Source organism: Triticum urartu, chromosome 7, assembly GCF_003073215.2.
Source record: "Triticum urartu cultivar G1812 chromosome 7, Tu2.1, whole genome shotgun sequence".
NCBI classification, from domain to species: domain Eukaryota; kingdom Viridiplantae; phylum Streptophyta; class Magnoliopsida; order Poales; family Poaceae; genus Triticum; species Triticum urartu.
Genome location: NC_053028.1, coordinates 103,960,144 through 103,974,342, shown reverse-complemented (window position 1 = coordinate 103,974,342; position 14,199 = coordinate 103,960,144). Strand labels below are relative to the sequence as shown.

Sequence of the window (14,199 nt, the reverse complement as noted above, 5' to 3'; positions counted from 1 at the left end):
TATTTTTTCTCCCGTTGCAATGCACTGGCCCTTTTGCTAGTAATATACATATTTCTACTAAATCTTAGTTGTTTAGATTTCTCCTGTTTGACATTTGTTTGCGCCTTCATGGTATCGGGTGAACATACTACGTCGGCGGGCCATGGACCTGTTACTTGCCCTCTCCGCAGCAGCATCGACATTGTCGGTGTGCTGCTCAAGCCACGGTTACTCAGCCTCTAGCTCCGGAGAAATTTGGCCTCTTAGGTGTCTCGCCCTGGGTTGGGGAAGGGGTTTGTGGTTGGGCCGTGTAATCCCACTTCCTTGGCTTGAATTGGTGAAACGACAATGAGGATGCACCAATGCAGCAGCACAAGGACATGCTTCACGATTCACCAAGCAAAGAAAATTTTAAATTACTATAACTAGCAAGATGTCTATGTGTTGCACGTAACATCAAAATGCATTTATATGAGTAGTTTATCTTGTAAGAGAAAAAGATAAACGAGGGAAGGCTTTATTTGCAAATGTGAAGAGGGGTGTGGGTATCTTTTTGCAAAATTGTCATAGTTTTTCTTCCTATCCGTCGGATATAAATCAGACGGCCTATATTGCAGGATGGCAGACACACCATCATCACCAACTCTGTTTTTTTATAAGAGTAGAGTAAATATAATGTAAAAAGGCCTTATAATTATATTAAGTATTTTTGTTGTATTTTGTGTTTGATGTTCTCAGTAAAAGAGTGCATACATATTTTTGCTAACTAAGATTGCCTTTTTTTTCACCACCACGACGACGCAAACACACGAGCACATTCAGTAGAACAATAATCTTCATGCATCAAACCGGTGTGGATGGGCTCAAACAACTTCCCTTCACCACTAGCTACAAACGACGTAATGTCCAACACATCGAATTACACATATAAAAGTACCGAACCATTTTATCGACCCTCTATACCAGTAAGAGTTAACCTATTCACAGAATTCTGAATATTGTTTCTGAGCTGCTCCAGTTCAGTGCTCCATCCTGCAAAGTATGCAGGCCGGTCGGGAGCTGGCAGTGTAGTGCTCCCATTCTCTAGCGCCAACACAACTGATGACATGTGTGGCCTGTCTTTTGGGTTTTCTTGGACACACAAGAGGGCTACATGAATGCAAAGCAACACCTCATCTGGTAAGCATGTGTCCATGATAGATGGGTCGGCCAACTCCTCTGCCTTCCCGTCCTTCCACATATTCCATGACTGGAACAAACAAAAACATCATCTCTTTTGTGTTACATGACTATTTTCTTTCAAAAATATCGGGCAATTTTGTAGATAGTTGGGAACTTGAAAACATGCTGTACGTACGTAAGCTATGCGGCTAGGAAAGCCCATGGGACTGCTGGAGCTTCTCTTCATACCAGTTACAATCTCCAATAGCAACATGCCAAAACTATAGATGTCGGACTTGGTAGAGATGACGCCTTGCATTGCATACTCAGGAGCCATGTAGCCGCTGCTTGATTATTTGACTTGCAAGGGTTATTTGAAATGGGGTTTGGATATAATTGCAGATCAATTGGAGCTATTGGTTCAAACAGTTACTCACTATGTTCCGACGACACGTTGGGTGTTTGCATTTTCCTGGTTATCACCGAAGATCCTCGCCATACCAAAATCCGCTATCTTGGGCTTCATCTGTGCATCTAGCAAAACATTTCCGGCTTTGAGATCTTTGTGAATTATGGTCGGCCTTGAATCTTGGTGGAGATAAAGAAGCCCCCTGGCGACACATTTGATTATATTTAAACGTGTTCCCCAATCCAGCAGCAATTTCCTTGAATCATCTTTAGACAAAAGCAAATGTTAGAAAACAAAATTTTGACATGTTTTAAAAACTGGTGTGTTGCTAGAATATACCGAAAAGGGTGGCATCTAAGCTTCTATTAGGCAAATACTCATAAATCAACAACTTTTCATCTCCCTCGTCACAACATCCAAGAAGTCGAACCAAATTTCTGTGTTGAAGTTTGGCAATAAGTATTACTTCATTTCTGAATTCATTTGTTCCTTGTTGAGAATCCTTATTTAGCCGTTTGACAGCAATTTCCTGATCGCCTAGTGTTCCCTGTATGATTTTAAGGGAATATGTAGATCTGAATTTGTCATGTGAATATATCAGTTAGAATAAAAACAATGTAGTGCTGAATAATTACCTTGTAAACTTTGCCAAAGCCTCCCCGTCCAATCATACATGTTTCCGAGAAATTATGTGTTGCTAGGGCAATCTCCTCAAATCTTACAAATGGGAATTCAAGATCACTTGAGCCATCCAATAGCGCCTTCTTGTGCTTTCCCTGGGTCCTGTTCTTGCCTTCTTCAAACAAAATGGCATGATCATTTCTTCTCCAGTAAATATAACATAGTACTATGCAATTAGCCCCCCGAACTTGTCCCTTAGTTGAACACTCAAGTCATCACTCGTAGAACCCAACCAGCGCAGGATCAAGAGAAATAATGTGGTTCAGCCATGTCTTATCTATTGATGAATTGCCACCACCACATTGCCAGCATGGATTTGCATCTTCATGGGATTTATAAAGCTTTCGTGGTATGGGGGTACAATAGATACAGAAACTTGAATGTTTCGGGAATGTAAGGAATGTAGACTAAACGCACCTTTGGATTTCAACCATGCAAGGGAAATGCACATGAGTATCAGGACACTACTTCCTAAAACTGGCAGTACAATCTTCACTGCAGTGCTCCTTCTTGTCCTTTTAGCTGTGCAGCGCACATAAAAATAAAGTATTATGCATAGCCAAGGTCGTCCCCGAGTTGTGCTGTGTCTTGTCAATCTAAAACAAAAAGAGAGTTAGTGTAGACAAGTATATATAAGGTAATAAAGTGGTACCAGCTACTGCATCCAAGCCTGCAAGCCGCAGATAGAGTGTGTCGCTCACGGGGTCTGCGTGTAACTTCCCGGTGTCAACCAACTCACCGACCCACAACAAACACCTTGGCATACCTCCGCTGGCCATGCCACTGCTCAGGTTGGCATAGGCGTACGCCACGCATGAGCAGTTGCGGCGGCATGCCGCCGCACATTCCTCCAACAACGTGTCTCCGACAAACACGAACTTGTCCGGTGGTTTCATGCCCGGCAAGGCCAAGAAACCATCGCCGCAACGCAGTGCCTCTTTCCGTCGACACCCCTTTGAGAACTTGCCCTTGTTCCACTCCTCTGTGCTCGTCGGCTCAAAACCATCGAGGCACTTGCACGTCGGGACGGGCAACACCGTCTCGTCACAGTAGCCGTAGCGGTTGCATCCGTGGTGTGGCCACTGCCCAAAGACTACCCACGCAGAGGAGCTGTTGTTCCAGCCCTGGAACTGGAGCGCGCCGGAGTAGGCCAGCACAAGCCTGGTGCGCCAGCTAACGTCCGAGACGCTAAATATTGCGTAGGTTTCCTTGTCATTATTGACGACACTGAGATATATCATGATGGCGCTGGTGTTGGTCCTCAAGTATTGGTACTCATTCTTGACCTGGTACCCCGTCCATGGGGCGGTGCGGTATACCGGGCGTGACCCGTTCCAGAGGAACATCTGGATGATGGTGGCTGGGTCGCAGCCGTAGGAGAAGCTCCCTGGTGAGGGGTCTCCGGAGCCTTTCCAGGATACCAGGCGTCCACCCGCACGTGTCCTGTACCTGATCCGCATCTTCATGCCAGGTAGGAACGTGTCGGTTGGGTGGTCGAAGCTCTGCCAAACCGTGGTGCCGTTGGATGACCGGATGATGAGGTTACCGGTCTTCAGAAGAACTGCCTCTGATGAATTGTAGATCGAGGCAGCGGCCACGCCAGTCGTCCAAACAACACGACTGCCATCACCATCAGAGAGAACAAGATTGGAGGTGTTGGTGAGGGAGAGCATGGGCGTGGAGGAGGTAGTGTTCCTGACCGGGGTTTCCCGGTTGGCGACCCACAGCACGGTGAGCTCGGAGATGCCGTTGTACCAGATGCCAAGGTACAGGTTGGACGGCGTTGAGCCAGAAGAGGGGAAGAAGCCAAATGCGAAGTCACCGCCATCCGAGACGATGGTGGTGCCAGGGGAGAGCGGGTTGCTGGAGACAAGCCGGTCGTCGGACGCACACAGCGGCAGGAACAGAATGATCAGCACGGCGATGGAGCAGTTGAGAGCTGACCAATCCATTCGACGATGCTGCCAGAAGAATTGCAGTACAGGCACGAAATGTGATTCTGGTGGTCTTACATGACTCCTTGGCCAGACAAGCAACATTACGATTATAGTAGGCTAGTTTCAGAGTTGACATTCTGGCTGTCTACGTCGGTCCGCCTTCATTCTGTGCGTTTAGGATATAATTCATCACGATTGGCCTGACGTAAATGCAGATATTAAAAATCAAAGGATAATGTGTGTCCATTCTACTACCATTACGTGTACTTTGAACTGGGAAATAACCAGTCTCAACTGCCATTACGTGTACTTTGAACTGGGAAATAACCAGTCTCAACCGCCATTACGTGTACTTTGAACTGGGAAATAGCCAGTCAGGGAGCACCATCACTTCTAGTTGCTGTGTATTTCCTATTTTTCCTCCCCCTCCCCGCGTGCCCCCCGCGTCGCCCTCCCCGAGCGAGGCGACCAGGGCGGTTCCCCACTCCTCCCCCTCCCCGCGAGTCGCCGCCCCCCTTCCCCCTCGCCGCTGCCGCCGGCGGGCGCGGCCGGGCGTTGCCCGCGCGGTGCCCCGCAGTCCGGCGGTGGCGGCCCTCCTTCTTCCGCCGTCGCTGGACCCCGGCTCGGGCGAGCAGTCCTGGCGGCGGAGCCCTTCGGCCGGCGGCGTTCCGGCACGGATCTGGACGGCGGCGGTGCGGAGGCGTTGCCCCTTGGCGGCGGTGACGGCCCATGGCTTGCGGCGGCCGGCGGCGCCCGGCTGGCCCAGATCTAGGCCCTACGAGCCTGATCTGGGTCAGGGCGGGCCTGCTGGGTGGCCGCAGTGGGTTGTTCTCCGGTGGTTCCGGCGAGCTCCTCGCGACAGGGACGGCGGCTGTTGTGCCGTGACTGCTGAAGCACGGCGGCGGAGCTTCGCGGGCACGCGCTGGGCCCGGCCGAACATTTGGTCTGGTGTGCCTCTGCTGCTATGCCCGGTCTGCTACCGCCTAAGCCGGTGGAGGTTGTTCCCTCCCTCGTGGCTGCGGTGCTGCTGGTCCTTGTCTACGGGTGTCTCGTTTGGATCCGGCCGGCCTCGCTTCGTTGGCCGTGGTGAGACGATGGCGGTGTCCTCGTGACTGTGTTGGCGCATGTTGGTGGGCGGCGGGTGTGGTGGAGCCGAAGGTTGGTCCTGGATGGTGGGCGCGAGAGGTCGGGAGAAATCCATGTCGGGTCTTGCCGGCACCAACGCGGTGACGCCTGCGGGCGCCGCCATCCTTCTTGAAGGGCGTCGGGTGACCCTCTCCTCCCTCTACATCAGGCATCAACATCAAATTTTTAAAAGGTGGTGGTCTACTACCTCCGTTCCAAATTATATAATGTTTTGGACATTTCAATATAGACTACATACGGACTGAAATGAGTGAACAAACACACCAAAACACATCTATATACATACGATTCACAAAAAGTTAGAACATCTTATAATTCAGAACGGAGGGAGTACATCACTAAATGTGTGAGGACATGCCTAGTTTTGTTGGAACTCCTGTCAGTAATGTCAGGCTGGTGAAGGAGTTTATCACAAAAAAATAGGCTGGTGAAGGAGTACTGGTAGTAATAATATAGTTCAAAAAACAAGGTCGCTTGGGCAGTTGTAGTGCTTATAGATTAAAATAAAAAATACCACACTACCAACAATTGTAGATTTCTCTTTAGAAATCAAAATGGCTTTCTACAGATTCCGATATACTGGACATACAGAGTGTTCTCGAGTTCTGTAATCCACGCAGGTAGAATCCTGGTGCGCCTCATAGCTTAATTGCGTGAAAAGAGTTTGTAAAATTAACAGTTACAGTCTTACAGATGGGTTTATGTTTTTTTTATAACTGTGCATACCTTGAGCATGCCATATCATAGTTGGAAGCATACATTGGTTTGGCTGGTTTCATACCATTTCAGGATTTCCCCCAATAGGCATGTCCATTTATCAAAATTTAACTGGCCTACTCAATGTGGTCTTGTTCATCCTAAAACTGAACGAGTATACTACCTTCAAGTAAGGCGCGAGGTGGAAGAAATCGCCGACGACGAACTCGATCAAATGCTCCACGCCATAGATTCTGGCATTGTGCCTCACCAGATCCACCTTCCAGGGATCGATCTCCACCGTGACCACGTAGCAGCCCCTGCACGAGAACGAAACGCCAGTGTTAGCGGGGGAAAGCAGTGTCCTGGAAACGAGAAGGGGTCGGCCAGCGGCGCGTGCCTGGCGGCAAACTGGATGGAATTGCCACCGACCCTGGCGAACGTGTCGACAACGAGACCGACAGGCACTGAGAAGGTGTACTGCACGGTGGCGATGGCCTCCAGAGTGGCAGAGTACCAGCCCTCGGCGTCCATCACAAGTTCGTGAAAAAAGAAAAACTTCATGCACACTGACACTCGGCCATCCTCTATTATGAACATATTTCATGGGCACGAACAAGAATCATTCAGTAGAACAAAAACTTCATGGATCAAACCCGTGTAGATGGGATCAAACAACTTCCCTCCACCACTAGGCTACAAACAACGACCACTGGTGGACAAGCCTTTCTTTACACCATGTCCAACACATAAAAGTAATGAACTATTTCATCGACCCTCTATACCAGTAAGAGTTAAAGTATTCACGGAATTCTGAATATTATTTGTGAGTTGGTCCAATTCATTGCTCTGTCCCACGAAGTATGCAGGCCGACTGGGAGTTGGGAGTGTAGTGCTTCCATTCTCTAGGGTGAACACAACCGATGACATGTGTGGTCTGTCTTTTGGGTTTTCTTGGACACACAAGAGTGCTACATGAATGCAAAGCAACACCTCATCTAGTAGGCATGTATCTACAATAGATGAGTCAGCCAATTCCTCTGCCTTCCCATCTTTCCACATATTCCACGACTGAAACAAACAAAAACATCTCGGGTTAAAAAACTATTTTCCTTATTGAGAACTTCGGCGAAAGCATGTATATACTCACGTAGATTATGAGGCTTGGAAAGCCCATGGCGTGACTAGTGGAGCTTCTCTTCATACCAGTTACAATCTCCAGTAGTAACACGCCAAAACTATAGATGTCAGATTTGGTAGAGATGATGCCTTGCATTGCATACTCAGGGGCCATGTAGCCGCTGCTTGATTATTGGCATGCAATAGTTGCACAAATGGGAATTGAACATAATCATGGGGTAATATGAGCTATTGGTTCAAACAGTTACTTACAATGTTCCGACGACGTGTTGGGTGTTCGCATTTTCCTGGTTATCACTGAAGATCCTTGCCATACCAAAATCTGCTATTTTAGGTTTCATCTCTGCATCTAGCAAAACGTTCCCAGCTTTGAGATCTCGGTGAATTATGGTCATTCTTGAATCTTCATGAAGATAAAGAAGACCCTTTGCGACACCTTTAATTATGGTTAACCGTGTCCCCCAATCCAGCAAATGTTTTCTTGAATCATCTTAAGACAAAAGCAAATGTAAGAAAAAATATGTTGAGTTGTTCCATGAATACCTGGTGTGGTGCTAGAACATACCGAAAAGGGTGGCATCTAAACTTTTATTAGGCAAATACTCATAGATCAGTAGTTTTTCATCTCCCTTGTCACAACATCCAAGAAGTCGAACCAAGTTTTTGTGTTGCAATTTGGCAATAAGGATGACTTCATTCCTGAATTCATTTGTTCCTTGTTGAGAATCCCTACTTAGCCTTTTGACAGCAATCTCTTGACCACATAGTGTTCCCTGTATAATATTAAGCAATAAAAAAGATTTGAGTTTTTCATATGAATATATCAATTAGGTTACTGATTTTGGACTGAATAAGAGGAAACTAGTGCTGAATAACCACCTTATAAACTTTCCCAAAGCCTCCATGCCCAATCATACATGTTTCAGAGAAATTGTGTGTTGCTAGGGCAATTTCCTCAAATCTTACTAATGGAAATTCAAGATCACTCGAACCATCCGATGGCAACTTCCTGTGTGCCTTGTTTCTCTTCTTGCCTGCTCACCATACAGTTGCATAATAATTCTTGTCCAACCATCATAACAACAGCTAAGAAGAGCTCTATTTGACCCTAACTATTGGTTTTTAAAAAGGTAGAGCGGTCTCTACCTTATAAGTACTATATTTCAAACTGAATGGCCAATTTACATCAAATGACATACTTGATGTGGCGGCAACTCAGACATATAAAATGTAATTGACATATTAGAAAAATCAACCCATTCTCACTAGCTTTCTCCACCCCTTCTGACTTCTCCCTTAGTTTTGAACACTTATGTCCGCACTACTAGACCGCAACGAGTATACCTACAGCGGTGATTGGCAGCGGGAGCACAACCCTGATGATCCATGGGGCTCACCCTGGGTGGAGGATGTATAGAGACAATGTGGTTCCGTCATATCTTATTTACCGACAAATTGCCACAACTACATTACCAGACACTGTGATTAAACTACATAAGGATAAGGGGCTATTTCGCCTGGATTTGCATCTTCATGGGTTTCAGAGGATTCCATAGAATGAGGGTACAGTACGCAAACAACAATATTTCGGAAAGGTCAAATCAGTATATCTCCAAGCAATGTAAACTAAACGCACCTTCAAATTTCAACCATGCAATGGAAATGCACACGAGTATCAGAACAATACTTCCTACAACCGGCAACACAACTTTCATGGTGTTGCTCCTTGTCCTTTTACCTATGGGCGAACAGAATAACATAAAAACAAAGTATCATATATAGTGGAGCACATCCACGAGACAAAAAAGAGTTATTATAGATATAAAGGAGAGATTTGGTACCAATTGCTGCGTCCAAGCCTGCAAGTCACAGATAGAGCGTATCGCTGTCGGTGCTTGTGCCTAGCTTCCCGGTGTCAACTAATTCCCTAACCCACACCAAGCACCTTGTCATGTTTCCGTTGGCAATGCTTCTGCTCAGGTTGGTGTAAGCGTAGGCCATGCAGGAGCAGTTGCGGCCGCATGCCGTCGCACACTCCTTCGACGATGTGTTTCCAACGACCACGAACCTATCCAGTGGCTTCATGCCCGGCAAGGCGAAGAAACCATCACCGCAACGCAGCGCCTCTTTCCGTCGACACCCCTTTGAGAACTCACTGTTGTTCCACTCCTCCGTGCTCGTTGGCTCAAAACCATCGAGGCACTTGCACGTCGGGACGGGCAACACAGTCTCATCGCAGTAGCCATGCGTGCCGCAGTAGCCATGCGTGCCGCAGTAGCCATAGTGATTGCATTTGTGGCGTGGCCACTGCCCAAAGACTACCCAAGTCGAAGAGCTACTATTCCAGCTTTGGAACTGGAGCTTGCCAGAGTAGGTCAGCACGAACCTGGTGTGCCAGGCACCATCCGAGACGCTAAACATTGTGTAGCTCTCCTCGTCGTTGGTGACAAAGGCCAGGGATATGATGATGGCGCTGGTGTTGGTTATCAGGAACTCGCCCTCGCTCTTCACCTGGTACCCCGTCCATGGGGTGCTGCAGTACACCGGGCGCGACCCGTCCCAGAGGAACATCTGGATGGACGTGGCCGGATCACAGCCGTAGGAGAAGCTCCCAGGAGAGGGGTCTCTGGCGTCTTTCCAGGACACCAGGCGCTCACCGGCGCGTGTCCTGTACCTGATCCGCATCTTCATGCCAGGTAGGAACGTGTCGGTCGGGTGGTCAAAGCTCTGCCACACCCTGCTGCCATTAGGTGACTGGATGACGAGGTTACCAGTATTCAGAAGCACCGCCACTGGTGAAGACGAGCTTGAGGAAGCCACGTCAGTTGTCCAGACAACATGACTGTCAGCACCATCAGAGAGAACAAGATTGGAGGTGCTGGTGAGGGAGAGCGTCGACGCGGAGGAAGTGCTGTTCGTGACCGGGGTTTCCCGGTTGGCGACCCATACCATGGTGAGCTCGGGGATGCCGTTGTACCAGATGCTGAGGTACAGGTTGGACGGCATCGAGCCGGATGAGGAGAAGAAGCCCAAGGCAAAGTCACCGCCATCCGAGACAATGGTTGTGCCGGGGGAGAGCGGCTTGCCGGGGACAAGCCGGTCATCAGATGCACCCAACGGCAGGAACAGAATGATCAGTACGCAAGCGGAACAGCTGAGAGATGACCAATCCATTCGACGATGCTGCCAGAAGAATTGCGGTCCAGCCTCGGTATGTGATTCTGGGAATGTACTCGTACAAGCAACAATAATGCAAAGACTTCGCAAATATAGTAGGCTAGTTCTGAAGTTGACATTTCAGCTGTCTACTTCCATCTTCATTGCTGCCCTGGCCAGAAGCGTTAAACAATTGCTGTTTACTTTGAACTTTCTCTTCTTCATCTTGTCACAGGTTGGGAAAGAGCAAGTCAATGGCATGAAACTTCGAGGTGGAAATACCGTACCTTAAAAATCATATCCTCCAGGGAGTGGATGTCACATCCAGCTCCTCGGCTGGAGAGGCTCAACAAGAGGACTTCTGAGATTTCAGTTTGCGCCGAGGCAATACGATCCGACAGGAAACAACACTGCGCCGAGACAACACGATCAGACAGGAAACAACATGCTACCAATATGGGTTCCTTGGCTGACAACAAAATGGTGTGAAATATCCAGACATAAACAGGTTTCTTCATGTATTACGGGCCACATTTAATTAGTCAGCAGAGATGTTCCCACTGGTGCCTCTTCTTCCATTTGTACTATATTTCCTGTTCCTATTCCTATCCCTTTGTTCCCATTTTTATGTATCTACATTTAAGAAAATTCATACATCCCCAGGTGGTAACTATCCAACTAAAGATTTTGATTCCAGTTGGCACAGCTATGATCATGTCATAGCCACACATTATGAAACTTCTCCCGTCATTGCTGATTCAATGAGAGGACTTTTGAGATTTCAGTAGACATTTCCCATACCTGACTCCAGGGATGCGAATGGGAACCAAGAGATTTTCCAAACTGGATTTGGGGGTTAAACAATTAGAGTCGATCTTATGGAACCCAATTCGAGAAGCCTAAACTAAATCCTTGTTATTAGAATAATGATCTCTTGGCTATGACCAACTCATATATTTATTGAAATGGTCGAAATTCAGTTGATATGTACATGGATGTCACATCTGCAAGACTAATTCCTCCTGCACCAACTTAGGACTTAGGAGGAAAAAACATAAGTAGCTTAGGAAGAACTTCGCCTCACTGGGTCCTTGTTCTCAACTTCGATAATGAACTGGATCATCGTGCCACGTCTCCAAAGTAAGCAGTGATTCCTTTGAATCTGTGCTGTACGTAGCTCTCTTCACTCTATAGAAAACTTGAATATTAAGGTCTCGTCCTAGGATGATAGCTGTAAAATGCTCGGAGTCATGAAAAATGCGACCAAAAGGAGAGGAGAACAGTATCATACCTCAAAATCCAGGGGAGGAGAAGACAACCACGAAAGTTCCTCTACTTGGCTTATGTCCACATTCCGTGGCAAGAACATGATGATATTAGGAGCTATTTTCTGAGCAGCTTGAAATATTGCATGCCTGCGTGCAAAACCATATATCAATAATACAATTGTTTTACTGTATCAGAGTTAATTTTGTTCATTCTCACCCGCAAAAAAAAAATTGTTCATTCTGATTTTATCTGAATGTAACAATAGGGGCTGTTTGGATGAGGGGTATGTTTCTTCAAGAGCTCTGGTATTTAGTTTGGATCAACTAAATATGAAAACTATCTACAGAAATATCCCTCATCCAACACCCCTAAGTACCACAAATGTACAAGAGTAATAATTCACCAGTCCAGTTTCACTTGGAATGTGCAAAGCTTCCATGACTAACAGCTACAAGGCTACAATTGTAGGCCAACGACTACAAAGCACTCCATCAGTATGCTCGCTTCAAAGAAGCATAAACTGTTTCAAACCTGTCTGTGTTTTTTATTCTAATTCATCATCTGGTGTAAGGACAATTTGGAAGATGGTGAGCAGCATACCCATCCTTTGGCTTCAGCATATCGAGGGTGTACACTGGTGTTTGATTATATGATGGCCCTCCCCATGGTGGTGAAAGGAACACCAAATCTGCCTGGTAAAGTAGTAGCAATCAGCAAACCATTCATTAAATGGCTACTCAACAATATGAAAATTATAACTGTCACTCAATCTCACTAGTTCATCTCGGATGATGTAGTTATCCCTCATGATGTTTTATGCCAATCTCATCATACTAAAGAGGAAGTACCATTTTGAAAATAGACTTCAAGAAAACAATTGACAAATTTAATACGGGGTACCTTGAGCAGTGTTGCTTGCTACAGGCGTTCAATTAAAATGGTTTGACAGGATAATGGGCATAACAAAGGGCCGGGTCAATATTGCACTGTATGGTGAACAATAGGTGTTACTATGCTGTCCAAGGCCTGAGACAGGAAGACCCTTTATATATGATACTTTTTGATTCATTTGCAGATGGACTGACAACAATGTAGGATAAAGATAAAAGCAATAATCTGTTCAAAACTTCAAATAAATAACCGAATAAGCAGATAGTCCTAAATGAGGCACTTAACTAAATATTCTGGATGTACTATTCGGTTATTAGCCAATGGTGTTGACATGACAAGGAATCTAAAGTTTATCTTGTACTGTTTTCAGAATATATCTGGCCTCAACATCAAACTAAAATAAACAGTTAAGTGATTTACATCACAAAATGGGTAGGACGTGCCTAGTTTTATCGAAACTCCTGTCAGCAATGTCAGGCTGGTGAAGGAGTACAGGTAGTAATAATAAAGTTCAGAAAACAAGGGGACTTGGGCAGTTGAAGTGTTTATAGATGAAATTAAATTAACAAGTAACTCACTACCAACAATTGTAGATTTAGGGGGAAAAATGGCTTTCTACAGATTCCGATATTGAGATCCCTGAATTTTTGTTCCACATAGTTATCGACTTCTCATGTAATTCATGCAGGTAGAATCCTGGTGTGACTCATGGCTTAATTGCGCAAAGAGAATTGATAACATCAGAAGTTACAGATAGGTTTGTGAATCTTTTTATTAACTGAGCATGCCATATCATAGTTGGAAGCATACACTGGTTTGGCTGGTTTCATATCATTTCTGGATTTCCCCCAACAGACAAGATCAAGGTATGTCCATTGATAAAATATTCACTGAACTACTAAATGTGGTCTTGTTCATCGTAAAACTGAACAAGCATACCTTCAAGTAAGGCGCGAGGTGGAAGAAATCGCCGACAACGAACTCGATCATGTCCTCCACGCCGTAGATCCTGGCGTTGTGCCTCGCCAGCTCCACCTTCCGGGGATCCATCTCCACCGCGACCACGTAGCAGCCCCTGCACGAGTACAAGATGCCGGCGACGTCTCATGTTAATAGTGCGGGAGCAGAGCAGGCGAGCGACCCGGAAACGGAAAGGGGCGGCGGGCACGCGCCTGGCGGCGAACTGGATGGAGTTGCCGCCGACCCCGGCGAAGGCGTCGAGGACGAGGCCTGCGGGCGCAGCTCGGGCGGCCTGCGCGGCGGCGATGGCCTCCGGGGTGGCGGAGTACCAGCCCTCGGCGTCCATCCGCACGCCGCGGTCGTACAGGGAGAAGAGGCTGTGGCGGTGGGCCCAGTACTTGCCCGCGACGGCCTCCGCGGCGGCATCAGCGGCGTGCTCCTCCTCCTCCTCCGGGCGCTTCGACTCCTGCGGCGTCTCGGCCTCGTGGGGCGGCGGCGACGAGGGGGCTGGAGGTCGGGCCGCGCATTGCCGCCTGTCGGAGGTCGGGAGCGGCGGCGGCGAGGACGGGGAGACTGCGGCGAGGCCCCGGCGGCAGCGGCGGCGGCGGGTGGTTTTTCGGATGGTGGCGACCAGGCGGAGGAAGCGATGGGGCCCGTTCGGTAGGGCCCTCACGGCGTTGGCTCGCCGGCGAGCTACCTTCGGCGTGGCACTCGCTTTTGCCATCTCTCCGTTGGGCTTCTCGCGTGCTTGGCAGGTTAAGGGCATCTCCAGCC

General features: G+C 47.5%; 2 protein-coding genes and 1 pseudogene across 6 annotated transcripts; all 3 read right to left on the bottom strand.

The window, feature by feature from the left end:
• Positions 1-673: 673 nt before the first annotated feature.
• Positions 674-4,401, bottom strand: LOC125522113 (G-type lectin S-receptor-like serine/threonine-protein kinase At1g11300). Of its 3 annotated transcripts, none has more exons than XM_048687186.1 (7): positions 2,883-4,401; positions 2,648-2,752; positions 2,185-2,345; positions 1,889-2,096; positions 1,578-1,815; positions 1,337-1,484; positions 674-1,228 (listed from the first exon to the last, which is right to left on the bottom strand). In XM_048687186.1, the coding sequence occupies exons 1-7, from the start codon at positions 4,267-4,269 to the stop codon at positions 926-928; spliced, it is 2,550 nt and encodes an 849-aa protein (XP_048543143.1). In that variant the 5' UTR covers positions 4,270-4,401; the 3' UTR covers positions 674-925. The 3 variants fall into 3 exon arrangements, 2 of the variants coding, with proteins under 2 accessions (XP_048543143.1, XP_048543144.1); XM_048687187.1 differs by having other exon boundaries at positions 2,185-2,342; XR_007289634.1 differs by having other exon boundaries at positions 899-1,228; positions 1,337-1,500.
• Positions 4,402-4,877: 476 nt separating this feature from the next.
• On the bottom strand, positions 4,878-14,199 carry LOC125522115 (trimethylguanosine synthase-like). Of its 3 annotated transcripts, XM_048687189.1 has the most exons (6): positions 13,638-14,199; positions 13,405-13,540; positions 12,175-12,266; positions 11,597-11,720; positions 6,194-6,329; positions 4,878-5,452 (listed from the first exon to the last, which is right to left on the bottom strand). In XM_048687189.1, the coding sequence occupies exons 1-6, from the start codon at positions 14,189-14,191 to the stop codon at positions 5,151-5,153; spliced, it is 1,344 nt and encodes a 447-aa protein (XP_048543146.1). In that variant the 5' UTR covers positions 14,192-14,199; the 3' UTR covers positions 4,878-5,150. The 3 variants fall into 3 exon arrangements, with proteins under 3 accessions (XP_048543146.1, XP_048543147.1, XP_048543148.1); XM_048687190.1 differs by lacking the exons at positions 4,878-5,452; positions 6,194-6,329 and adding an exon at positions 10,471-10,715; XM_048687191.1 differs by lacking the exons at positions 4,878-5,452; positions 6,194-6,329 and adding an exon at positions 11,238-11,493.
• On the bottom strand, positions 6,569-10,341 carry LOC125522114 (annotated as a pseudogene).

Bases quoted from the DNA above. Each gene is read 5' to 3' on its own strand.
- LOC125522115 (XM_048687189.1), bottom strand. From the start codon at position 14,191: ATGCCCTTAACCTGCCAAGCACGCGAGAAGCCCAACGGAGAGATGGCA. The intron at 6,330-11,596 runs GTATGATACTGT...GTTCTCGTGCAG, and splicing joins CTCCTCCCCTGGATTTTGAG to GGGCTGCTACGTGGTCACGG. The intron at 5,453-6,193 runs GTAGTATACTCG...TGCCTGATGTAG, and splicing joins ACCTCGCGCCTTACTTGAAG to AGGGAGGAGAGGGTCACCCG.
- LOC125522113 (XM_048687186.1), bottom strand. From the start codon at position 4,269: ATGTTGCTTGTCTGGCCAAGGAGTCATGTAAGACCACCAGAATCACAT. The intron at 2,097-2,184 runs GTAATTATTCAG...AAAATCATACAG, and splicing joins GCTTTGGCAAAGTTTACAAG to GGAACACTAGGCGATCAGGA. The intron at 1,816-1,888 runs GTATATTCTAGC...TTTTGTCTAAAG, and splicing joins CTTAGATGCCACCCTTTTCG to ATGATTCAAGGAAATTGCTG.